This window comes from Nematostella vectensis, chromosome 2 (genome assembly GCF_932526225.1).
Source record: "Nematostella vectensis chromosome 2, jaNemVect1.1, whole genome shotgun sequence".
NCBI classification, from domain to species: Eukaryota; Metazoa; Cnidaria; class Anthozoa; order Actiniaria; family Edwardsiidae; genus Nematostella; species Nematostella vectensis.
In genome coordinates this window covers 14514027-14540465 of record NC_064035.1, presented here as the reverse complement: position 1 = coordinate 14540465, position 26439 = coordinate 14514027, and the positions used below count along the sequence as shown (strand labels likewise).

Sequence of the window (26439 nt, the reverse complement as noted above, 5' to 3'; positions counted from 1 at the left end):
GTTAGCGGATATGCCTCCAAGAATTTTTCAAGAGCCTTATAGGAAATGTCCTAAACGGAGAAAAACTTCACCAAAATTTGCAAATTCTGAGTCGGCACTTGTGAATAAACCGCTCCAACCGCTAACGGACGACTTGCGGACATCGGCTAAACTTAGAACACTCACAGACAGAGCTACGCATATCTTTATTTCTAAATTATTTCTTTTGGGAGATTTCTCTGATAAAAGGAGTGGGCCGTGAGTAACGGTTTAAAACCTCGCACGGGTCATTTACTTTATATGGAGTTGATAGCAGATCGCGGGCATTTGTTGACTTTAGTTTGGCTGTTACTAGGAAATCCCTGTACCACGCCACACTAAAGTGAGGACGAGAGCTTGGAATTATCACCTAGTAGAGACCACCCCTAACGTCTATCCGCGTGGACTAGACCGGACAGAAACCGGGCGGAGCATAACGTTATTCCGGACAAGGGATGGGTGACGTCACTAGGACAGAGACAGTTCATGACCACACTGTACAGCAGAATATAAATTTACAAAATGCGTTAATCTATCGTACAATTAGCATGTAATCATTACGCCATGATGCAAACAATATGTGAACAGTCCGATGAGATAGGGGGAGGGGTAGACAGGCGTTTATACGTTACTCTGCTTCTTGTTGATGCAAAATACGGCATGTTGTGATTACAAAAGAATATTATAAAAACATAAACAAACCAATAACAAAATTAAATATGTATTATAGAAATTATATTGAAAGTATTCTTGCGGTACGCCATTGAGAAATTTAAATCCTGCGGACCAGACTTCTTGACTAATCCAAGACCCAACACTTGAAGGTTGTGGAGGGTCACAGACGCTTCTACGGCCGAACGTGACTTCGCCAAACAGACTCGGGGTCTCGCATGGGTTTCCCATCAGTCGAGAATGTCACTCATCTACTTGTCGATCAATCAGAGCCGCTTCCTCATGTTTCGCTGTCGCTATTTTACACTTGCTCTATTACATTCAAGACGGATACGGAAGACGAAAATCTTAAATTGCGTAATGAATAGTTGAACGGCTAATTCCGGGAGAAAGCTTTTTCCCGCCCACTCTTTCGACGAGAGACGGTGTTCATCTACGTTCGCATCGTTCGAGGATTACAGAAAGTGTACATTGGTAGAAGATCTCATTTATTCAAGGACAATTACACGAAAATGGCGAGTTTTGTCCGAGAGAGGTGTTATAGACTTCGTGTATTGCTGAATATAGTATTTCTTGCAATTCAACTCTCAGCACTTGCCTTACGGACACCCGCTATTAGGGGCGCCTCGATAGAATTACAATTCCCGAATAACGACCCGAGTTGCCCGTTCTGGTTTCACAAAAGTAACACGAGAAGGTTATTCACATTCTTTTTATGAAACGGTTAATTTGATAGAAATATGTCCATACAAGGTGTCAATATGAGAGGGGGGTAGCTAAAAGAAACTTTAAATCGTTTTCGCTTCCGATCCATCCGAAAGTGAAACTGTTCGTAGGGGAGTTTTCGAATGATTTACGAAAGTGTCCGAATACTGTACGAGAGTGCCCGAATAGCTTACGAGAGTGTCTAAATAGCTTTCTCGATTGCACTTGACTTACCGAAGGTTTTCATTGGTATACCTGGTATGTATGGGAAGACTATTCGTTTTCTTTCTATCGGTTATCGGTCGTGTTGAGTTAGGGAAGGAAGGACGGAGTTTATGGGTATTTTATCTGTGCTGCAAGCGAGATACCTATAATCCCTTACGGTTCCCTATTAGGTTGGCTTAGCTGCCTCGTGCATTCCGCGGTTCTGCGGTTTTGAAGCTAAACATGGCAGATAAAGACAAAATCCAGATTGGGTAAGACTTGAAAATTCCTTTAGGGATCTTAGAATACCTGAGCCTAAAATTATAAAGTAGGGACAATTATTGTTATTAGAGATTTTCTCGTTTCTCTCTCCATGATCTTCATATCGATCTGTAGATTGTGCAAGAAAGTCTCGTTAGTTGGTTAATCGTGTTATGACTAAAATGATGATGGAATTGATGTTTTCAATCTAGAATCCGATAGAGCTTTCAAATTATTGAAATCATTTAATTTTACAAAAGTGCTCCCAGAATATGTCAAGAAAAAGCTGTAGAAAAAAATATGCAATACCTTTAGCGGTATTTTTGCACAGCATGCACCAAATCATCTACACCCCACCCCCGCCAATACCAAATGACGCAGAAAAAGAATAATAGAGAAAGATGGGGGAGGTACTTGGTCATTGAATGAGACCCTGAAATGGATAGAATATGGCGGGGTATACACGTTAGTTAGAAAATGAACCTGTCCACTGTGTTTACAGGCTAATAATAGAAACTTCAACATCTCCTAGCACACCAAGCCGATTTGAATTCGCATCCCTATTGAGTCCTGGACCCAACTTACAATATGTGCAGCGTTAAAACATTCAAAACAATAAATCCTATGCATGATACTTTATTCTAAATGTGCTCACATATTTTAACATAGATCTACTACAAGTCTCCTCAGCATAAAACTATTTACATTCAAACTATTTATTATTGTTCTTTTTTGATATGGATGGACATATGCACATATGGTACAAGCACGTAGCGAACCCCCTTCCCACCCTACCCCCTCTTACGCCAATAAGTTGGCTATTTCTTAAGTAGGATGGTCACGCCTGATATTAGACCTTTTCATTATCCTGGCTACGTGCCTGTGGTATTTGTTTTATCTCTATAGATCTATAGATAATAGCTTCGGACCGCCTTAAAGTTTTCTGGGAGAATTATAAACAATATCCTAGACAAAAATCGACCAGACCAGTAGCCTTCCTGTCGGATACTAAATCGTCGGTCCCTAAGTTATCTCCTTCTCAAAAACCTGCATCTGCATACAGAACATCACGTGACAAAACGTAAAGATAAAGTAATTTCTAACCGACTATATTCCTATATTCAAAACTACGCATTTTTATTCTCTCAAGGCAACTTGAACCGTAATATATGCTCCTGGTTTGGGAGCCTCGGATATTTTTGTTGCAGTATAAAAATCAGCAGGTAAGGCCTTAGGGTACTACACCCTAGTTTTACTACTCTGGTGGACTAAAAAACTAAAAGATTTAGAAGCCCCGACAAACTGATACTATAGGAGCTCTAATAAACACCATGATAGGCTGGGAGGTGTGTCGTTTCCCCTTTTTATCGTAAGATTTTCATTCCACATTCACCTCGCTCACCCTTAACTTCAACCCTAAAATGTCACACATATTCCTTTAAACAGACCTGTTGTTTCCCCCTCCCCGTCTATTAGAGTTACTCAACCACCTTGATATATTTTCTCACCCTTTAAGGGTACTAATGGACACCCTTTATATACATTTATATTATGATTATAAGCAGTTACTAATGATCCTTCGTGTTTTACACTTCTGACACTTTACCTCACAACACCAGAAAAACCGACAGTTACAGTTTTCAACTCTCTCTTGCGAACTCGTAGTGAATCCCCTGCCACAGCACATCAGCTCACACCCATCTGTCCCCATAGAAGTCGTGTTACACTCTCGTCCTTGTGTCCCTAACGAGCCAGCACTCGGGTTTCGCTCGCAGAAGTTCGGCGAGTGCTCGTAGTACACCAAGTCGTATACGGTGGGCCGTCGGAGATATGGTTTACTTGGGATAAAGAGCGCTGGGTCTTCGTTGCGGTTTCTATTTGAATTCCTGTTGTTGTTGTTCTGCTGGTACTCTACCATAGACGCGTTGTCGAATTTTCGCTTTAAATCGTCTCCAACGAGTCGAAAGTCCGGGAGACGCTTCCAGCATGTCTTGACGGTACACGCCTCGGATAGACCATGACATTTACACTCCACAATCATGTTGTTGCGCACGGCCTGGGAATAAGCAAACGATCGTTTTAATTTGGTTATACATTACTTGTGGATTACAAAAGTGGCTGTTCCAGCCTTGATTAGAATCACTCGCTTCTGTCTGTCTCTGTACTAGAACGCGCAATAAAAGAGACGTCCCTATAAGGTAAGTCGTGTCACTGCCACTAATATCCGTCGAGTGCAGAGCTTAGTAACAAGAAGCAAAAACGATAGGATCAAGTTCAAAATGATGTCTTGAAATACGGTCAGTGTAAATACACTGCTTAAATTTCATTCTCAATCACATTTTTGTCGTTTCTGTTATAGAAAACAAATTCCAATCAGTTCATTGTTATTGCGTTTTCATAAATTTCTTTTTAGGCTTGTAAATGATAAAAGTCGATCTGCGCCTCTGAAGTCGATCTCGCCCCCTGCGCTATTTCGATATTTACGGAGCTCTGTGCTAGAGCGATGACGACTTAACCTAGACCCGTCCCTAGCTAGCGAGCGTTCTCGTGTTTATGAAAATCGCTCAGTGCTCGTAAGGGTAGACCTACCGCTCGCCCAGCCTCGTTATTGTGCAAGTTGATCTGAGCACGGAAATCCCGTCCTTTTTCTTGTGCGTCTACAAAGCGCTTTGAAAAGTTGTCTGCAAAATGGATGTTATCACTGCATCCTCCCCACTGCCACCCTTGCTTGCTGACACCACGATACCGCTGGTCACAAGAACAGGCGGAGAGCTTCCCTTCTCCGCATGCCCGGGCTATGGCGTGCGAGACACCGGCAGCGGTTATTGCGTACGTGAATGCGGTTTCTCTACAAGCTGCAAATAAATACACCGGATGTCACATTTTTAAAGCATATGAAGAAAGCGTTGTCGTTTTGAGGGACTGGTACCGAGGACTCTTAGTATCTTTTCAGATACTTTCTTCATCCAGTGACCAAAGATGGTCACAGTCACTGTTTTTTTTCTTATTATTACAAGTCATAATGCTTACGAAGCACCTGCGGTACGGCAACCTTAAAAATTGACAAGAATCATACAGTTTTTCCAAATAAGGAATATATTACAGTATTAGTTTCCTTATATGGAAGTGACCGCGTTTGGCAAAAACGACAATTTTTGGCTAAATTTTCTTGATATGATCGATATTTCTATGAGTTTTAGTGGTTAATGTTTTTTGCCAAAATATTACACAATTTTAGAGATCTTCTTGCACTTATCTTATTGACTGTGACTTATAAGATGGCGGTGCGCATCGCATCTAGAGAAAGTCGACCAACTCCTCCTCCTTTCTCCGACCCACCATAGGGGGAGGGGAGGGTAAGAGGGCATAAATTGTCCCCCCAAAAATAGGAGTAGGCCCCAAAAGCAAGAAAAAAAATCGAGCAACAAATACTAATGAAAACGTCAATGGAATGATCAGCAAAAAAAATACACATCCTGAAAAAAAAATATTGCAATAGATTTGCACCCCCCTCGTAAAATGTCTAATGGTCCGTCTCCTACGTGCTTGTTGTTCACTTGTAGTAACGGACGTGACTATAAACATCACGTCTCTTTTCAATCCCCTCCCCCTCCCCCACACGTTGTCAGGATCTTCTAAAGGTACAAGACATTTTGCAAAATAAGGAGATTCCTTGAAAAGACCATAGTTACCGACGGAGGGGGGTTTACACACATTCCCTTTGCGCCCTAGCTAACTCATAGGGCTGTTATTTACCGTTTGATGTTACCATATAGACTCTGGAGTTGTTCACTCTTAATAACTGTTGCTATAAACAAACCACGTTTCACTAGCTCTTAACAAAATTGAACAAAGTAATAGGCTATGCTTATAATGTGACTAGGAGCTTAACTCTATTTAAGCATTTATTCTACCCTTTTATGATTTGAACTGATCTCGCATGTTTCGCGGTCAATTTCCCGAACGCCAGCCCAGCGAAATAAAGAGAAAAGAGGCCACTGCTAGCAGGGAAGCGGTCAATGTTTTTGGCACAAATATTCTTGTGCAAACCAAATCAAATTACGGCTTCTTCAGTACAGTTAAATGTGATATAAGCGTAGTTTCTCCTGGGATAGGGAAGAAACTACAGTGAAAACTTAATTCTTCAGTATCAATTATAATCTCGTTTTCATAATGATCTTCTCTTTCTTGTGAAATTAAAAAAAAGTTCCGGGGTGCGTGGGAATAAGTCGATAAGAAGAAGAAAATCGAATTCTAATTATCAGACTATGAATTCCAAATATTTTATTGCATATTGGATTAGAGTGTTATGAGTTTTTGATTTACAATAACAAGAAATGCTAAGAATGTCGAGCCTTTACAAGCAATCCAAATGACTCAACAACAATGATGTTTCGACATATTTCTGTTTCGCCTAGATTTTTGGCAAGTTTGAATTCCTTTTTTTCTTGACTAGGTCGGAGAAGAATTTCATTAGTTGAGAACGTTACAGAAAATGTGAACGATGGTCCAGAGTATCTTCCCTCACTCTCGAGTTGTTATCTTGAAAGTTCCAAATACGGTTCTATAAGCTATTAAATCCTGGTTTCCACATCTTTGAGATTCCAAAAATTCGTACAAAACGCCAACGAAGAATACTTTGCTTAATTAAAAAAGGCTCCGATTTTATGCTACAGACGTTGTTTTTATTAAACAGAAGTAATAATCATCAAAAGATTCATTTAATCGTTTCACAACGAATCCCAGTTTGTACCTCAGGTTTGTGACGGCGTGCGGGCGATGTGGTTTACAAACCGGAAATTGTTCAAGTGGTTCGGAAATAACAGTTTATTGCCAAGGCCTTCATGTGGGTACGGGCGGCCGCCGTCGCTTTTTTCCTACTCGACTGGAGACTCTCTTTAACCGCACCCTTAAATCACACTTCTCTCAGCCCTGTAGTTTGGCATCGACATTTAGTGAGACCCAAACTAAAGAAAATAACGTCTCTTTCTCAAGGAATGTGTCAATTGTTGTAGTATAGAAGATAGCATATGTGCAAGTATGTTACTCATTCTAACACTATTTGAAGAGCTCACCTCGCTTGAGAATCTTGCCAAACACGTTCTCGGGGCTGTGAGCCGAACAATTCCATTTTCGGTTTCGGAACTGGTGCTGGCACTCGTGAATGGCCGTCCTCGCTCCTCCCGCGATGTACTGGATAAGCTCGGGGTATCTCCTTGAGATACGGATCTGTTTTTGTGTCAGAGCGCGGATTTGGTTGGGAGGTGACAACTGAATGTTGTAGTCGTTTTTCAGATCCTCAAAACCAAAGCCTAGGTTCCTACAGAAGCAAGATAGATTATTTGAGCGAGAGAGTGCTTTCCTGTCTATGTCATACATTTTTTTTTAATTTTCCGATTATAAAAGAACATTATTTTAAGGGTTCGTTGAACGACAATTTTGAAGGCGAAAAGATAAAAATATGGGGCTATTTTAGAGTACGCAGACTATTTATAACAAGTTATAGCTCAAACATAAGCCGCGATAAATTTAAACAAATGACTTAGACTATGCTCGAGCAAGTTGTGCGGTGACTGGACTAGCACCTTTCAGATGAACGCACGCGTTTTTCACGGATATCCACCTAAAACCTGGTTAGCACGAGAATGGTGACCCTACATAATGACCGTACTTACCACCAGCCTTGAACCTCGTGGTTACTAATACACACGGACACCATGAACACTAAGAGGATCGCTGCGCTGAATCGTTGCATGGTCTGCTTTTACAAGTGCACACTTATGCGTTTGCGTCTTTCTAGCGGCGGTGTGCAGTGGTCACTTAATAAATCACTCCGCAAACTGATTAGAATGCTCATAAAACAATAGATTATATGCTATTTTTTACGAGGGCCACTCAAGATGTGCGAAATTGTTTGGAAGTCTGAAAGGAGGCATAATCGAACCCATGGAACAAAGGCGTTTAGGTGAGAACTAATTGGTTATAATTGCCTAAAAGCCGAAATTGCATACCCCGCTTAAAGCTACCGATTACAACAAGCCCTAAATTTAGCTTCTCGTCTAAACTTGGCCATAAGCTTTTCCAGGTAAAAGGTACAACTCCTGAGAATCAATATTGACTATGATTTGTACTATGAGTAAGCAAACCAATTGGTTGTAAACAAATCACACCTATTGGGCTCGTAACCACGGCAGCACGTTCTGAGTAAAACGGGTCAGTACCGACTGTTCTCACACCTTCGCCTACAATTGAATAGTTCATTTGTTCTCTGTTAATTAACTATGATTCCGAATTGTTTAGAGATCTTTGGAAATTGCATGCGATAACGTGATTTTTATTCTAGAGCATTTATCGACGTTCTACACTGCTTTTTCTTTGCCAGCTTTTTTTCGTTTATTGGTCTGTCACTTCCCTATGCGGGCTGGTGACCAAGAGTGCAGAGTCATTCACTTGTGAGAACGTGCCTTCTTCTGTTAATCCTTGAGTAGAGGAAGTGCTTAAACTGTTTAGGCTACGGTTCACAGACGTTAAAATGAGTGTAATATCTCTCGAGGAGTGACCTTTCAATGGATAATCAAGATATCAAAACAAAGCTAGCCATTAAGTAGTCTCAGATACGAAGAAATTAGCTGGTCTCCTTTTTTCAGGGAGCCCGCTAACTCGGATCTGGACTGTGGGAACATTTTTCTGTTAATTATCTTTTATGTGAAAACTTTTATGAAGTTCTTTTTTAAGATTTGACAAATTGACATGGTATTTTTAACGGTAGCTATATGCCATTGTCTTTCAAAGTTGAGTTTATCAAAACAAAACTATCCTCTCGATCAGTTTTTGGTTTTGATGTTTAGTTTGAATCCCTTTAGAACACTTGTTTTTCTATGTGCGTGATTTGAATTTTAAAGGTGAGGCTTTGTTAGGTATTTTGCAAGTTTTTGAACTTGCAAAATTAAAAAAAAAATGCTTAAGCTTTACTAACCAAGAAAATTTGATAATTATATATCTCACTTGGATGGATAATTAATGGTTTATCGCCTTTGCAAAGTTCGACAGTCAACTGAGGATGATTTACAAAACAACGATGCAGATTTGTGGATAAACCAATCAAAATCACAAAAAGGGACAAATACAACATCTTTTAGTTGTTTCAGAAACCTGCTTCCAAAATATTTATTCATCAAGATCATACCAAGCTGACAAAAAATAGTATGCGTTGAAAGCGACAGTATACTACCAGCTTTCCGCCAGATGAAGTACATAACTACTTTTACTTCGTTTAGATTTTATGTCGGCGTTTGCAAACCCGCTGTTATTGTTAACCAGGATATGGCTTTACGGCACATAAAAAAGACCTTTTCATTAAGTATTTCTCACCAGAGCTTCTCACAAAAGAAGTTTTTATTACCATTCTGTGCTATGTCCCTCAGGGCATATATGGCTCACGCCGCTTTGTAACCGGTGATTATATCGCTTTTGTTTATCATCTCTCCTCGAGTTACTTCTAGTAATAACTATCTACCACGAACCTTAAATGTTTTTCGAAAAAAAATGCATCAGATTTCACTTATACATGCTTCTGGTTCTGGTAAAGAAATTGATATATTGTCTAATTTGCGTCTTTGCATGAGTGCACTTTTTTGTTGCTGTTCAGTTAAAGTGCCTATTGCGTTCGAAAAAGTACAGTTAACCTTCAAGTGTTTAATACGCAATGTATGATGGAAAGTAAACTTCTTTGCGAAAAATCTTCAAGTTACTGATTGAAACTGCGTTACTCAGAGAGTTAATAAATGACGTCACAATCTAGTGTTCTTGGCTCTAACCAATGCTCTCTTTTCCGACACGGTTCTAATGGCAAACTATGGCTTTTATGATTCCCATAATTCATTTCAATAATTGCTAGATAGATGTAAGTGTTGAAGCAGACAAAGTTTACTCAGCTTTATGTTCCTTGGCCGTTTATTCTACAGTAAACTTCCTTGGAATGTCCAAAAACCTTCCCACTCTTCCCGTAAGTTTTCGCTCGTTGCCACGATGATGTCATTGGCTCGTTCTAGAGGCAACAACGCATGCTCAGTCTTCCTATCCAACATGGCGGATGGACCGGCAGAAGACGAGGTATTTTATTGAATGAATGTTATGGTAAAATATAGTGAAAGGTCCACTGAAGATCAAAACTGTTTTTTTTATCTATTGATAACAGGAATCTGAAGTTTTTGAAATTACGGACTTTACTACCGCTTCCGAATGGGAAAGGTGAGAGATTTGCACAACCATCTCTATGAAAGTGCTATTTTTGTTATGATTAGATTTTTTTAGTTTCGTATGTACTGGGCCCGATCGATCATCAATAAAACAACAACAAAAAAAAAACATCGCCAAATAAACATGCTAGAGTAAAAGTTTACCTAGAATGTGTTCTTGTAACATAAGATAAATTACGTTCTACATGATTATGGCCACTAGTCTAGAAGGTGTTACTAAATCTACATAGAGTGCATGATTGGTTTTATAGATTTATCGCAAGATTAGAAGAAGTACTTCATGAGTGGATGCTGGCTGGTGGAAGTCACAGAACCTCGTCAACCTCTGTGGTAATATATGTAATTTTATTGCCTTTTAGAGGTTTTAATGGCATAAATAAAACTGAGCATAAAATTTCCCCAAAATTATTTTATTGAACTATAGATATGTCCTAAGTTTTACTAAGAATTGAAGACATTGGCAGATTTTATCTGAATCTGCAATTATGTGGAATCTTTTCTCAAGGCTGGTTCACAATAGCGACATAACGACATAAGGACACTCTTATTTCCTATGTTAAAACTGTGAATGGTTCAAAATAATGACGACAGAGACATAACGACATAGGAGAAATAACATGGTTTTTTTTTTCTTATGTCGTCATGTCAATGTTGTTAGATAAGGACATAAGGGAACCAGCCTTTACTGTGCTATAATTTCATGCACACATTTTCTTTTCTTACTGTGCTATAATTTCATGTCACTTGATGTAAAGAAGTGGTGGACATTTTGGTTATAGTGGAAGCCACATGACAGAAAAGTGTTTGACATAAGCTTATTTCACATTTTATATTATACATGAGAAGGTTACTTGATTCGGATAGGCTGAGAGCAGTACAGTTTTCAGGTAATTCAGTGCATGAAAAAGATACAGTTGAAGCTCTCGTAAGCGACCACCGTGGGAACTGAGAATTGTGGTCGTTAACGGAGCTGGTCTCTTACGAGAGCTTGCTCTCATAAGCGACCACTGGGCGCCAAAAACTTGAACAATAGGTGTTGGTCGCTTACGGGAGCTTAATTAAAATGGAATCTAAAAGTTATCGTGATAATAACAACGCTGTAATATTTTGGTCTATTGCTTGATTTTAAAACTAGGTATCTGACTTATCATGAGAGTGAGTTTTATTTAATAGCAATTAATTCTACGCAAAGTTGCTCGTTATGCTCATTTATATCAACATCTTCTGCGTCTACGACGATCGCATGGCATCTTTTGTTAGCCAATTTCTAAAGCATGCAACAAACAAGTGGATGGCTATTGTAACTGGAAAAATGATAAATCGTGGAGCTGGCAATGGACCAGAGATTCTTTGCATTATATATTTTCTGGAGAAAAAAAAAGTCAATCCCATGGTTGAAATTGAAGTTAGAAAATTGTAATTATGAATTTTTTTAATAGTTGCCCACTGGAAAGGCAGCTTTTGTGAAACATTATCACATTTCCGCTTTATATGAGATTTCAGCATACATTGGATATGATGTTTATCAGGTGTTGACTGATGTTGTAAAGCCAAAAATCATTGTGGTCGCTTACGAGAGCTTAAAAATAAAAGAAAATCTCAGTTGGTGGTTTAAAACTGTGGTCGTTAACGGAGCTGGTCGCACCGATAAGTTGGTCGCTTACGAGAGCTTAGAATTACAGAGTTTGTGTGACAATTCAATCAGGTGATTCGTGTTCGTGATCGTTATCGGAGCTGGTCGCTTACGAGAGCGGTCGCTCAGAGAGCTTTGACTGTAATTCAGTGCAGAAAAAAAACTAGCCCGATTGTCAGGCGATTTTATTTTTATAAAAGTTGGTGAGGGAAAATAAAAGTACGCCTGACACAAATATTAGATGCAACACCTGCCTCCCCTTTTTTAGGCTGCTGTCAAAATACATTGGCTGTCAAAATTTTTCCATTTTATTGCTCTAAAGCTTTTTTATTGCTTTCTTTGTATAGGGCAGCACCGCATTTCATCCAGAGCCATCAAAAGTCAAGCCTCTGCCTGAGCAGGAAACAGATGATGTAAGGAATGAAACATTTTATTGAAAAAATTCTACAAATTTCACACATAAGGAGCTCTACTTATTTTAATATGTCTTTACTTTTAGGAGAGAGAAGGCACATGGGCATTTGTACAGGAAAACATCAATTTTGCTAATTTTAGCTTTAATATTGCCTATCATTATCTAAAGACCAGGAAAAGTGGGACATCTAGAACCAGTATTAGCCATGGAGGTAAGAGTCCGTGAGCATTATTTCTTTTCATGGCTAAAGAGCCCAATTTATGACCCACAAAATGCGACACCAGACATGACAATTGAAGACAGGCGTTGATAGAGTCTTTGTCCTGATGCCTTCACATTAATGTTGAAAATTTTTGGGGTAAAAAAAATTCAGTCTTATCTTTGATCTTTCTTTGGACGCCTTGGCCATATTTTGATAGCAGATCCTGATCCCATCTCTTGGGTCAAAATGGCACAAATTGTTGTTCTGCGAAAAAAGTGGTTCACTTTACAATTAATCAATGTTATTTTTTGCCAGGTAATGAGGATAGCCTGCCTGCCACGGTTATGGATATGTTTGATATGGAGTTTGATTTTCCCCCAAGAGTTCACTGTTTAAGTAGATGGTAGGTAAAGAATGTCTACTATAAAGTTCAATTTCCCAGAGACAGTAAAACAAATTGTTATTATCTGTTTAGAAAGGTCCATTTAGACACTGGTAGAATTTTTTATTATCCTGCTGTGATGTTTCTTCAGGGACTATGCTTATTTAGGAGCAGCAATCACTCAAATAATTTATTTTATTAGAATTTTGAAAAAGATGCATTAATGCAGCTGATGCAGCGAGGTTCATATTTAGTAGAGTAGTGTACATTTCAGGGCTTCTGGAATTACGCGCTTGTAATTACGCGCTTGTGCGGAAGCGCGTAATTTGGCTTTTTCCTCGTAATCCGCGTAATCCACAAATTTCCGCATAATCCCGCGTAATTTGACTAAATTTTGAAAGACAAAACATTTAATTGCACAGCTGATGTGTTCTTTTAGGGTTGTTACCTCTATTTCTCCTGAAAAAAGAGAGATATTCTTCGTTAGAGTGCGATATTTCAAACTGAATTTTAGAAAACAAATAAAATGACTAGGCGTTCTTTGCTAAACCGCGAAGGCCTAGGACTAATAATAAAATACTTTTTTTAATTGGCTGGTGACTAGGAGCCAATGAAAACTCAATATTTTCACCCAAAAAATTAACCTTTTCAAGTTATTTCGTGCTTTCCTTCCTAACAAAATGTTGTTTGGGCGTAACAGTTGATATTCCGTGTAATTTAGCGCTTATTCAGTAAAGAATCCCGCAAAATTTTGATTTTTAAAGAAAAATGTATTGCAAAATCCCGCGTAATTTAGCACGTAATGATTGATTTTCCGCGTAATTTAGCTAAGAATCCCGCGTAATTTTGAGTTTTTTTCCGCGTAATTCCAGAAGCCCTGACATTTGTAATATGATTCCCATGCAGTGTCTATTTTTGTCTACTTGTCTAATTCAGGGATGGCATATGTAAATTAAATAGCCACATGTTTGGCAAATTGTGTGAGCTATATTTGTTCAACAAAGGATTTGTTGAAACTTCTTGGCTATGTCAAAGCAAAGGCAAGAGCCAACTAACCCAACTCACTTCAAAACTGGTAATTAAATACAGAGGCATAGGATGTACAGTCTGGCGACATGCCAACTGCACCCTCCAGGCTCCTCCATTAACACATTTCCTGTTCTTTATTATTCAAGGTTTGGTTTAAAAGAATTCATTGTCCTGAGCCCTGCACAAAACACAGAAGCCATTGATAACGAGTCACGATGCCACCTGCTTCTTAGTTCCATTGCCATTGCATTCAACAATTCAAAGTGGTGAGTAAAAATCTCTTTTTCTAGTTTACAGGGCAACAAATTGTTAATAAAATTACTGTTTCATCTTTATTTTATAGTGAAATTCCAATGTTCATTCAAGCTCACCAGCGATGGCGACGGCTGTACTATGGTTTGTGTCTCGGTGGGGAGTTCCGTACCCTGTTTGAAATGTGCCACCTCAAGCACACCCCTCCACAGTATGCCCACTTGGCAGGCCTGCTAGAAGTCTTCAAAGACAAATTGGTGAGACAGTTTTCAAAAAGTGGCAACAAAGGACATTCCTATGTCAGCTACAGAAAACTTTAGAACTAAACATGAAACTGCTCCTGGATTCCCGTGCTTTTTCCAATTGTTGGGTGGAAGAGTTTTATTAATGGCACCCGTGTGACCACTATCACTCGTGTGTTACATGTGAAAAGGTTTGGGGTAGAATCATATTAATAGCACCCTTGTATTTTAGGCGTGTCCATTATCACCCCTACCACCTGTAACAGTGTCTATCCGATTCACATACATTCTGGATGAGTGGACTGACTATGCATGGCCCCAGGACCTTCCACATGATCCCCTCTGCTTTGAGTGTAGTGAAGACCATACTGAGTTTGCTGTGTTGCCATTTGGAGCTTGTGAAGACCCTGTCAGGTGAAGCACCACTTAGCTTTAGCACCACTAGAATGATTACACTGTAGATGCTCATGCAGGGGTTTCATTAAGTAGGCAGTGGATATTGATAAGTAGGGGGTGGAAGTTATTTTATTTTATCAGTTCAAATAACACTTCAATCGACTTTTTTAAAAATGGAGCTGGCACTCAGTGAAAAATAGCTGGCAATTCCGCCGGCTGCCAGGGCCTAAGGTTTATACAGGTTTGTTTATTTGGATACCTTTGGTATAATGATTGCTGAGCCTTTGCCCTTAGTGAACCAACTGAAAGTTCGTTCATAAAATGTTTGTTCATAATGTGAAGCTCGCAAAATGTTAAAAAAATATTGTTTGATGACCTGATAAGTTTACTTTTATAACCATGAAGTCTGAACTTCAATCATTCGCAAGTCAATACTCTCAAGTCATTCTTGACTTGAATATGCACAAGTCTTGAGTACTCACTAGTGAAGGCAGGGCCATAGCAGGGGGTGGTGCACTGGGAGCACATGCTCCCCCACACCCCCCCCCCCCCAATATTGTCAAAAGGTATAAGGAAATGAACAGTAGGGGCGTGGCTGATCCCCAATATTTTCTAAATGTTTCTGTATTGTGCCCCTCCAATATTTGTAGGCCTGCTACGGCTCTGGAAGGTTATGATACTTATTGCCAGTATTGTAGATCTGTCTGTACATTTGTCTGATGTGGTTTCTCTTTATTTATTGGAGAACTGTATTTATGATTTTGACTAACATCCGAATACAATTTGATCAATTGTTATTAAAGAACAAACTACAGGTATGCCTTTAAATAATGTTTTTCAATTCCATCTTAGTGAACTTCATCTGTCCACAACTTGGCCCTGCTTAACAGAAGATGTAGTTGTGGATAATTCAGTATACTCGTGAGTACTACCTTAAAAAAAGGATACACACTTGGTATGTATAAAGACCAACAGAAATTATGTTCCTCTGTTTATTACAGAGACCTGGATCCCATGCAAGCCCCTGAATGGTCTGTAAGGGTTAGGATGTGTGAAAACCCACAATGCCTTCTTGGTAAGAACAGTCAAATAGTTTTCTGATTGGTTAGGTATCATGTGAGCAATGAGTGAGTAACGCTTGACTACCCACAAAAATCCACTCCTATTCTACACATATCTATCACTTGAAAATGGATTCATTTCCCATTAAAAACAAATGTAGAAATGCTAAAAAGGTTTTTACAGCTGGTGAATTGGCTAGAGATTTGCTATTTTTATCACATAATTTCCAAAACAATACACATTATTTGGCTGAAAAAAAAATGCATAATTCCAGAAGTCCTCATATGACTTCATCCCCCCACCCCCTCAGTACACCCTGATTACAGGTTGTTGCATCTATAATAGGGTATTGGCCATTACTCGGCAATGTGGAGTTAATCAAGTTTTCTTCCATCTTTTTATTTGTAAAACATACACTTTTTAGCATTCTTTATTTGACAAACACTTTAACTATCAAAATGGAATATTCTTTACGAAAATAAGCTGCTCAATAATTCATGTATTTTGTTTTTTTCAGGTGATCACTTTGGCAGCTATATGAAACTTTGCTATAGGCAGGAGTCCACTTTGCAGTTGCTTCACCAAACACACTCTGATGATAGTGAAGGTGATTTGTACTAGCTAGTAACACTTTGATGAATAAAATGCTTTCTTTTGTTGTTTTACAAACAATGTATGCTATTTTTCTAGCTGATATCACACAAGCTCTGCAAAAATTGACAGACCCTGGACATGGTCTCCCTGTGGCATCTTTATCATCTGCTGTAACCAAGGCAACAACTCACTTATCTGTCCTGGGAGAACTGTCTCCTCAGGAATTTGCGATCCCGCAGCCTCTACTAAACCATATTCTAAAGGTAATTAAAGTCCAAAGGCAATATCAAAGTGTGATCCATAGTTGTTACTGTTGGTATTTTCTTATGAGTTAAAACTGGGGTTATTGGAGAAATGTTAGGCTCATGATAGGATTATACTTGAAGTTGTGTACATTTGACAGGTAATCCTTACTATACAAGTTGGTTGTTACTGTATGAAGTAACATGATTGGAGGCAATAAGCTGTCCCAGAGCCACATATCAAAATTGAAGTCATTAACCAACAAGCCGCTCCGCCAATAAAAAAGCCAGGGGACAAGGATTCCAGAATCTTGAATCCTTGCCTAGTTTAGGAATAATACATAGTCAATAAAACTCTGGGGTTAAGTTTTGATTGTTTGGTTCAAGGAGTTCTCTCACCCCTTCCTGTTTGGTTTGATGAACTTGCACTATTCCCAAATGAAACAATGATTTGGACTGCAACGGTTTTGGATGTAAAACAATCAATAAATAAAAGTGAAGCTTAGCCACTTCACCCTCTTTCAACCCCTTATCGTGGGCTTCTATATTTTCTTGCAAGTTTTCCATGATATTTGAAGCACTATAATTGCACACCGAAAATTGCTGTGTGAAAGTCTTTACGGTAATTCTGGCTTGTTTCAACTTACAGCAACTCTTTCCTGATGCAAATGAAGATGCAGATTCTTTACAAGTCATGCAAGATGAGATTTGTTCAAAGGCCAAAGATGCTTGTGAATCTTCTGACAGTAGAAAACAGGTAAGAGTATTTTTGTTCTTATACTGGGTCTGTTTTTTTCAAAGCTGCTTTGGGTGAAGTATTTTTTTTTTCTCTCAGTATCGTAGCCTGGATATTTAACAGGAGGGGGCCGAAAAGGCCCTTTCAAGGCATTTCTCCTGTATTTTAGATGTCTCATACATTTACTGTATCTTTGGCTGCTAGAAAGGGGGACCCGAGCCCCCTGGGCCACGCCCCTGGCCACGCCCCTGGTTCTTATAAAATTGGGTCTGTTGTTTGAGAGCTGGTTGGTTAAAGTGCTTTTGTTTTTAAATTGTGTTTATTATTTCAGGACCGATTCAGAGGGCTGAAGTCTGCGCCCGAGCAGAGTCTGACTTTCTCGCTGGCCACGTGTTTATGTTTGGTCTATAACAGACATGGCGGTATGGGGAAATGCTTAGCTCACAAATTTGCAACTTATCTTCGAATGTTAGAATTTTGAAAACTCTAGGGGTGAAAAAGGGATTGTTTTTTGTTTTTTTTCATTTTTTTATCCAAGATTACAGTTTACAAAAGGTGCTACAGTACTGTCAGTGAGTCCAAGACAAGACTCTCGCCTTTGGAAAAAAAATAAAAACGATTTACCGATGCTATCAAATGATTATGAAACATGGACATTTGAGTTTATACGGCTATATTATTAGCCGTAATATTAATAAGAATTACTCATACAAAAAAGCCAAAGCCTGCGTGATCTCGTAGCCCAAGTCAACTATCGATCATTCATTTTTATCAATGTCGCTGGCATCGGTAACACGAATAGTTTGACTTAGCAGAGCTGGAAGATTATATTGCATTTCTGAGCTGAAACAGTTTGTTTATTTTTATTTTTAAAAGATGTTTGTTGTTGACAGGGCTCAGGGCAGTTGCACACCTTTGGCATGAGTTTGTGTTAGAGATGCGTTATCGCTGGGAAAATGACGTATTCATTCCAAGGTACTGTGACCACTAAAAACTGAATATATTGTGCTTCTTTTATCATTCTTGGCATTCATCGCCAGCTTCTATGGAAACGTGTTTAGCATTGTAGACATAACCAGTGGTTCTAGGTCTCCTTTTGTTTTCGCATTATTATCGTCGTTATACATAGTCATTCTGTTCAACGGAATTTGAAACTGACCTTTTTAACACAAACTCACAGTTAATTTTCCACATGTTGACTCTAGCATATTGCAAAGCTCCTATTTTTACAATACAAATTAAAATATTTTTTGAAAATTGACAATTTGTTTTTCTGCAGGCTACCGATAGAATCCCCCAATTTGGGCTGCTGTTTAATTCATCAGAAACTACAGGTAAATAGATTTTTATTACTTTACTACATCAAAATTCTGTGATATACTGAGAGGAAAAAAACACATTCTATTTTTCAGATGTTAAATTGTTGCATTGAAAGAAGAAGGTCCTCGCGGCTAAAGCATGGCAATGTGAAACAGCAAAACTCGGCACAGACCAGCACCAATAAATCTTCAAGTAATAAGGATGGCTTGTGTCTGGAAAGCGAACCAAAAGACAGTAGCTCTGAAGGGGATGAGGATGAGTTTTTCGAGGCGGTGGAAGATTTCAGTAGTTTTCCTGAGCCAAGTGATAGTGGAGTCAATGAAATAACTCGCGAGGGAGTTTTAAGGCGGTGTGGTGAACTCTATCTGCTGGCCAAACCTTGTGAACCACTCTATGTCCCTGTCACACAGGTAATAGAGAGCTTAAGCAAGTGAACACGAACGGCATCAAAAACGGCGCGCGCGCTCACGAATTGCTGAAAAACGGCGTTGACGTCCGTGACAGGAAATCTAGAACGGCATTTTCCCTATTTTTACGTTCTACGCACGCGGTCACGGACGTCAACGCCGTTTTTCCAACAATTCGTCAGAGCGCGCGCCGTTTTTGATGCCGTTCGTGTTGACTTGCTTAAGCTCTCTAACTGTATGCAGCACACCCCAACGTGCACACCATCTTAAACCAACTAAACAGACCTTAGGAGACGCTACATCCCTGTTATACAGGTAACACTCTGTAGAAGCTACGGTGGCAGAGAGTAGGACAGCTCCCACCTTATCTTAAGTCACTCTCCATCCCTCCTCCGACACACACGCACATAAACGTATTGTACCACTTTGCACATGATATATCTAACTTATAATGCACAGGAGCCAGCGCCGATGACTGAAGATATGTTACAACAACATGCGGAAGTGCTAACTCAACTTGGTACCACAGAAGAAGGAGCACGTGTCCGTGCACAGATGCAGAGCGCTTCACTGCTATCAGACATGGAGGCATTCAAGGTGTGTACGATGGCAATGGGAGATTTTCCACCGAGTAGCATTGCTGTGTTTTATTGCTTATTCTGTTCAACATGTCGCTGCACCAAAAAACAACAGCGTTGTATACAAAAACGGCAAAAGACCCAAAAAATTACGCCGATACTCTAGCGCTCGTTACCAGTTTCGCTTCAATTGCGACGCTTAACCGAGTGAGTAATTTTCTTGCCTATATCTTGTGTCTGTGTGGTTAATGCCAGGCGGCAAACCCTGGCTGTCTGCTCGAGGATTTCGTGCGGTGGTACTCCCCAAACGACTGGCTGCAAGGCCCCGAAACTGTTGAGGAGCGCGAGGAGCTGATAAGGCAACAGGAGCTAGCTACTGAGGCCCTACAGGAGAGCCGAAACTCAACTGAAAGCGCACAAGGTACACCAATCACTCACCTCACCCACCGACAGCATACAAGGTACGCCTGTTAATGCACTGGCTCAGTTGGCAGTGTTTGTACAGAAAGCACCAGATACCGCGTGACGGTCAAAAGTGGACTGACTAGTTGTGTGGCAGTCTAGAGCTGTGATGTTTCGACTTCTGTGGTGTTATTTCTTCTTATCTTGTGTGACACACTTACAAAACCTGAAATGCTTCTTAGTGCGTGAAAACCCTGATGGCTGGGCGGATGACGAACTTGAGGTTACCGAAGAGGAGCTGCTCAACATTGAAAAAACCGCTGCAGCGGAGCTGATGAGCGAAGCCAAGGCTGGTCACGTGCCGGAGCTACACAGCAGGCCCAAGGTAATGTTACATCACGTAAACACTTGTAACTCAACCTCTTGACAAGAGCACTTGTGGCGCGGCGGGACGGCTACGAGGTCTCTCTCTGTCTGCCTGTCCGTCCGTTTGTACGCCTGCTCTTCTTCCATTTGTTCGTTAGGTGTTCTTACAGTTTGTGTGGTTTTGTGACAGTGGGCGGTAGAGCACCGGCTAAGTATCAGGATGTGTGTTTGTAAGATGGTCTTACAGTTCTCATGTGCCTGTCTGTACGCCTGCTCTTCCATTTGTTTGTTAGGTGTTCTAACAGTTCGTGTGGTTTTGTGTCAGTGATCGGCATCAGGATGCATTTTTGTTATGCATTTTTGATTTTCCTACAGTTCTCATGTGGTTTTATCTCGTGGGAGGAAGAGGGCCGGTTGAGTCTAGGATGCGTGTTTGATAGATGTTCTCAGAGTTCTCATGTGTTTATATCTCAGTGGGCGGAAGAGGGCCGGTTGAGTCTCAGGATGCGTGTTCCGGGTAATATGTGGGAAGAGGTGTGGCACAGCGCTAAACCCATCCCCGTGCGACGCCAGAAGCGACTCTTCGACGAGACCAAAGAAGCGGAGAAGGTAGAGAGCATATTTTTTCTCATCCTGCAAAGTGGTCTAACAGCTAAGAAATCTGATCTGATGTCTAAAAGCTTAAAAAATCTGGTCTTGCCTGAATCCGAGTTGATCTAATCGATATCACCTCCTATGGTTTCGGTCTTGTTCTGGGTGATGGCGTGAGGGCAATGACTTACCGTCCTTCTTCAGCGCGAGAACGAAAGCCGTGGACTGTTTGATACATTCACCTTTTTTTGAGAGGATTTCAATGATTCAATGACCCTAAGGGACTTGATTGTATGCGAATTACCCAAAAGTTTGGTCTCGTATGCTGTTACCTGCCGGATAATTTCTTACAGCAGCTATGTTATTCCATCTCATGAAATTGCTGATTCACTGTGGAGTATGTGTCTCACGCATGCTGCTTGACACTCCTACAGGTATTACATTTCCTTGTGTCCTTAAAGCCGTCTGAGGTCGCATTCCAGCTGTTTCCTGTGCTATTGCACGCGATTCTCTTGCGGCTGGAAGGCGCGGGTGGTCGCGATATCGTAGCTATTGCGGACGTAATGGATAAAGTATTAAAATCGGCGAGGAAGCTGCACTGGGTCATGCCTGATGACTTACCACACTGCGAGGTAACGCAATCACGTAACGCTATTTTGTCAGGCCTGTAGACAGGGGGGTGCAGGTGGTGCGAACGCACCCCCCCCCCCCAACTGCCGAAGGTGCTATTTGTAGACAAAACTATAAAGCATCTAAGTCATCAGTGGTAACACAATGGGTAAACTTTTGGTAAACACGAATGTTACATTATGAAATTTTTGAACTTCTAAGGCTATGTTCAAACGTCGTATTATTCACCAGCCGTATTCAATGCAAATGCGTGCAAATAAGGATGAAACAATCGACTTGATTCATTTCCATTGAATACGGCTCATGGATTCAAACTTATCCCAAAATACTGAATGTTTAAAGCATCGTGAAAAACATTAACTGCCTTCTCCTCGAAATTTGTTATTACCACCGATCTTAAGAGGCATACAGCCTTGTGGTGTAAGTAACGCTGTGCTCGATGTTGTGTCGGAAGATTGGATACATTTTGAGTATGTATGGAACGCTTAGTAGTTGTACAGGGCAAATTAACATCGCGACACAAATCGGATGCGCTTGATTGACTTGATCGCCGTTTACAACCATGAATGCTAGTGTGTGAGCAATGTCACTGAAGATGGTACAATTGGCCAGCATCTCCAGCGATTTACTTCCCCCATTACAGATAAAATGCGATGGAGGACGGAACCCTAAGGTCTTTATCTTAGAAAACGAGATTCATATTGTAGAGAGTCGGGGTTTTACACCAATTCCAAACTGCCCTGACCCTGATTGCGCTTCTCTTTCAACCTGCAGGAGATCGTGAGGGAAATGCAGCTTGCAGAGCTTGTGATAGCCCGCGCAAACTCGCTACAATTCAAGTTTCGCGACGCGCTGAACTTTCAGAGGAAGAAGCTCCAGGAAGTTGGCGGAGAGCGCAGTATAGACGAGTTCCTAGCTGCGCTCAGGGAGAAACCGGAAGTGAATGTGATTGGTGCGGGACGAGGCCCCGCGGGACGGGTCATCCACAGACTATTTGCTAAACAAGCAGTGAGTAAAGTCTCTGGAGCCGACAAACTGTGACAAATCTTTTAGTGTCGCGAAAAGATTGTAAATGGGACGTACTTTTCAGAAAAAAAAACGAAATTCACTTGAAAATGGGACGTACTTTTGAGTAAAAATAACGAAATTCACTTGAAACACTTTGAAATTCGAGCCATCCTACAAATCCACCTATCCTTGAAACCGCAAGTGGATCTCGCTGATCGCTTTTTATCCAGGGAAGGAGAAGGGGACTGTGTGTGTGTGATTTCATGGGGTAGAAAACTTTGCGATTATTTCTTTTGGGGCCATTTCTATTTCCATTATACCATGTGTAGACGCTTAGATGACTGATCTTCATGTAGTCCTTTCACTTCTCATCTCGGATACTATTTTTCATGCCTTTTTTCACAGACAGCACGGTTGGAACAGTCACGCTTGGAGAATCCTTCCGATTCAAAGGTATGACCACGGGAACACCTCTTCTATGGTTAACGTTAATACATGTTTGGCCCTGGGAAAAACTTCTCTCATAGGTAATGCGTTATTAAATGTTTAACCATGGGAACACCTCTCATATGGTAATGTGTTATTACATGTTTAACCATGGAAACGCCTCTCATATGGTAATGTGTTATTACATGTTTAACCATGGAAACGCCTCCCCTCATATGGTAATGTGTTAGTACATGTTTAACCATGGGAACACCTCCCTTAATATGGTAATGTGTTATTACATGTTTAACCATGGGAACACCTCTCATATGGTAATGCGTTATTACATGTTTGACAATGGGAGCAACTCCCCTCATATAGTAATGTGTTAGTACATGTTTAACCATGGGAACACCTCTCATATGGTAATGCGTTATTACATGTTTAACCATGGGAACACCTCCCCTCATATGGTAATGTGTTAGTACATGTTTAACCATGGGAACACCTCGCCTCTTATGGTAATGTGTTAGTACATGTTTAACCATGGGAACACCTCCCATAAAATGGTATAATGCGTTAGTTCATGTTTTACCATGGGAACACCTCGCCTCATATGGTAATGTGTTAGTACATGTTTAACCATGGGAACGCCTCCCCTCATATGGTAATGTGTTAGTACATGTTTAACCATGGGAACGCCTCCCCTCATATGGTAATGTGTTAGTACTACATGTTTAACCATGGGAACACCTCCCTTAATATGGTAATGTGTTATTACATGTTTAACCATGGGAACACCTCTCATATGGTAATGCGTTATTACATGTTTAACCATGGGAACACCTCCCCTCATATGGTAATGTGTTAGTACATGTTTAACCATGGGAACACCTCGCCTCATATGGTAATGTGTTAGTACATGTGTAACCACGGGAACGCCTCCCCTTATATGGTAATGTGTTAGTACATGTTTAACCATGGGAACACCTCCCCTCATATGGTAATGTGTTAGTACATGTTTAACCATGGGAACACCTCCCGTCATATGGTAATGCGTCAGTACATGTTTAACCATGGGAACACCTTTCATATGGTAATGCGTTATTACATGTTTGACCATGGGAACACCTCGCCTCATATGGTAATGTGTTAGTACATGTTTAACCATGGGAACGCCTCCCGTCATATGGTAATGCGTCAGTACATGTTTAACCATGGGAACACTTCCCCTCATATGGTAATGCGTTATTACGTTTAACCATGGGAACACCTCGCCTCATATGGTAATGCGTTAGTACAGGTTTAACCATGGGAACACCTCACCTCATATGGTAATGCTTCAGTACATGTTTAACCATGGGAACACCTCTCATATGGTAATGCGTTATTACATGTTTAACCATGGGAACACCTCCCCTCATATGGTAATGCGTCAGTACATGTTTAACCATGGGAACACCTCTCATATGGTAATGCCTTAGTACATGTTTAACCATGGGAACACCTCACCTCATATGGTAATGCTTCAGTACATGTTTAACCATGGGAACACCTCTCATATGGTTATGTGTTAGTACATGTTTAACCATGGGAACACCTCCCCTCATATGGTAATGTGTTAGTACATGTTTAACCATGGGAACACCTCCCCTCATATGGTTATGTGTTATTACAGGTTTAACCATGGGAACACCTCCCCTCTTATGGTAATGCGTTGGTACATGTTTAACCATGGGAACGCCTCCCCTTATATGGTAATGGGTTAGTACATGTTTAACCATGGGAACGCCTCCCCTCATATGGTAATGTGTTAGTACATGTTTAACCATGGGAACGCCTCCCCTTATATGGTAATGTGTTAGTACATGTTTAACCATGGGAACACCTCCCCTCATATGGTAATGCGTTAGTACATGTTTAACCAAGGGAACACCTCCCCTCATATGGTTATGTGTTAGTACATGTTTAACCATGGGAACACCTCCCCTCATATGGTTATGTGTTATTACAGGTTTAACCATGGGAACACCTCCCCTCTTATGGTAATGCGTTGGTACATGTTTAACCATGGGAACGCCTCCCCTTATATGGTAATGGGTTAGTACATGTTTAACCATGGGAACACCTCCCCTCATATGGTAATGTGTTAGTACATGTTTAACCATGGAAACGCCTCCCCTCATATGGTAATGTGTTAGTACATGTTTAACCAAGGGAACACCTCCCCTCATATGGTAATGTGTTAGTACATGTTTAACCATGGAACACCTCCCTCATATGGTAATGCGTTAGTACATGTTTAACCAAGGGAACACCTCCCCTCATATGGTAATGTGTTAGTACATGTTTAACCATGGGAACGCCTCCCCTTATATGGTAATGTGTTAGTACATGTTTAACCATGGAACACCTCCCTCATATGGTAATGTGTTAGTACATGTTTGACAATGGGAACACCTCGCATATGGTAAAGCGATGGAACAAGTCGCCCAACAAGCCTAATTCGACTGCTTGTGCTGGCTTTTCCTGTCTTGTGGTCAGTTGAGCTAGCCGATGTTGGCAGTGTTGCACGTTGATTTAGAAGCTTTCGATCCCCTTTCATGGAAAGACATTACGGCGTCAGACCTCGAGGTTGTTAGTGTTTAAGTATGTCACCAAGCATGCTTAGTCCGCATAAAACTCAACTCATTCCTTTGTTTAAAGCTACCTTGATATTGCTCGCCGAAATATTATCAAAAGTATATTTGACTCTCTTTGTTCAGTCCTCGTCATCACCTGCGCAACAAGATTTCCCGACACCCACGGGACGCGAATACATCTTACGTACTTCCGCCCCACGACCCGCACGCTCTTCGCGTGTCAGTCCACAGCGCATGTACTGCGTGCTAACAGCTGATGAGTTCCGGCTCGCGGGCGCATTCACTGAAGACGTCACGTTCCAATAGAGGAAAGAGGAAAGAAAAAAAAGCGTCATGGACTCACAGCTGCAACGAGTCGTGTTGTGAGGCTATAAGCAAACAACGCCCATGCAGGGCGAACCTACGTTAGATCACATTTTACCAGATAAATCCTATTCAATCTTGTCAGAGAGAATATTCCGAGAATACCCATCAGTAACTCAATTCATATTGGCCAGAAGGTGTCGTTACCTAGTGATAGTAATAGTTGTATTTCTATTGGTAACAAAGTAGAATATTAATATCAAATATTTTTAGAGGCTACGAATAAATATACAAAGTATTTATTATTGTATTTTACATAAAGTTCACAATAAAAGAAAACCCAATCTCAATCTGATTGTCATTAACTCAATGCTTGCGCTTACATGCTTGCAATTGGGAGGGAAGAGGAGGGGGCACCATACAGACATCAAGAAAACAACAGTAAAGAATATTTGACAAGTAC

General features: G+C 40.5%; 2 protein-coding genes across 4 annotated transcripts; one reads left to right on the top strand and one right to left on the bottom strand.

Annotated features, from left to right (window-relative positions):
• The first annotated feature begins 1827 nt into the window (after positions 1–1827).
• Positions 1828–25985, top strand: LOC5521807 (rab3 GTPase-activating protein catalytic subunit). 3 transcript variants are annotated; one of them, XM_048721281.1, is made up of 27 exons: positions 1828–1871; positions 9825–9972; positions 10058–10110; positions 10370–10448; positions 12099–12164; positions 12251–12377; positions 12684–12771; positions 13926–14045; positions 14123–14288; positions 14506–14687; positions 15522–15590; positions 15671–15744; positions 16249–16338; positions 16422–16588; positions 17217–17324; positions 17635–17725; positions 18197–18278; positions 18583–18637; positions 18716–19033; positions 19490–19627; positions 19864–20029; positions 20253–20395; positions 20851–20985; positions 21402–21599; positions 22372–22605; positions 23011–23058; positions 25797–25985. In XM_048721281.1, the coding sequence occupies exons 1-27, from the start codon at positions 1843–1845 to the stop codon at positions 25977–25979; spliced, it is 3357 nt and encodes a 1118-aa protein (XP_048577238.1). In that variant the 5' UTR covers positions 1828–1842; the 3' UTR covers positions 25980–25985. The 3 variants fall into 3 exon arrangements, with proteins under 3 accessions (XP_048577238.1, XP_048577236.1, XP_048577239.1); XM_048721279.1 differs by having other exon boundaries at positions 10349–10448; XM_048721282.1 differs by lacking the exons at positions 20851–20985; positions 21402–21599; positions 22372–22605; positions 23011–23058; positions 25797–25985 and adding an exon at positions 20567–20819 and having other exon boundaries at positions 10349–10448.
• Positions 2481–9884, bottom strand: LOC5521717 (protein Wnt-1). The gene is made up of 4 exons (XM_001641444.3): positions 7536–9884; positions 6936–7180; positions 4450–4715; positions 2481–3916 (listed from the first exon to the last, which is right to left on the bottom strand). Exons 1-4 carry the CDS (start codon positions 7613–7615, stop codon positions 3416–3418), a joined length of 1092 nt encoding a protein of 363 aa, XP_001641494.1. The 5' UTR covers positions 7616–9884; the 3' UTR covers positions 2481–3415.
• Positions 25986–26439: the final 454 nt, after the last annotated feature.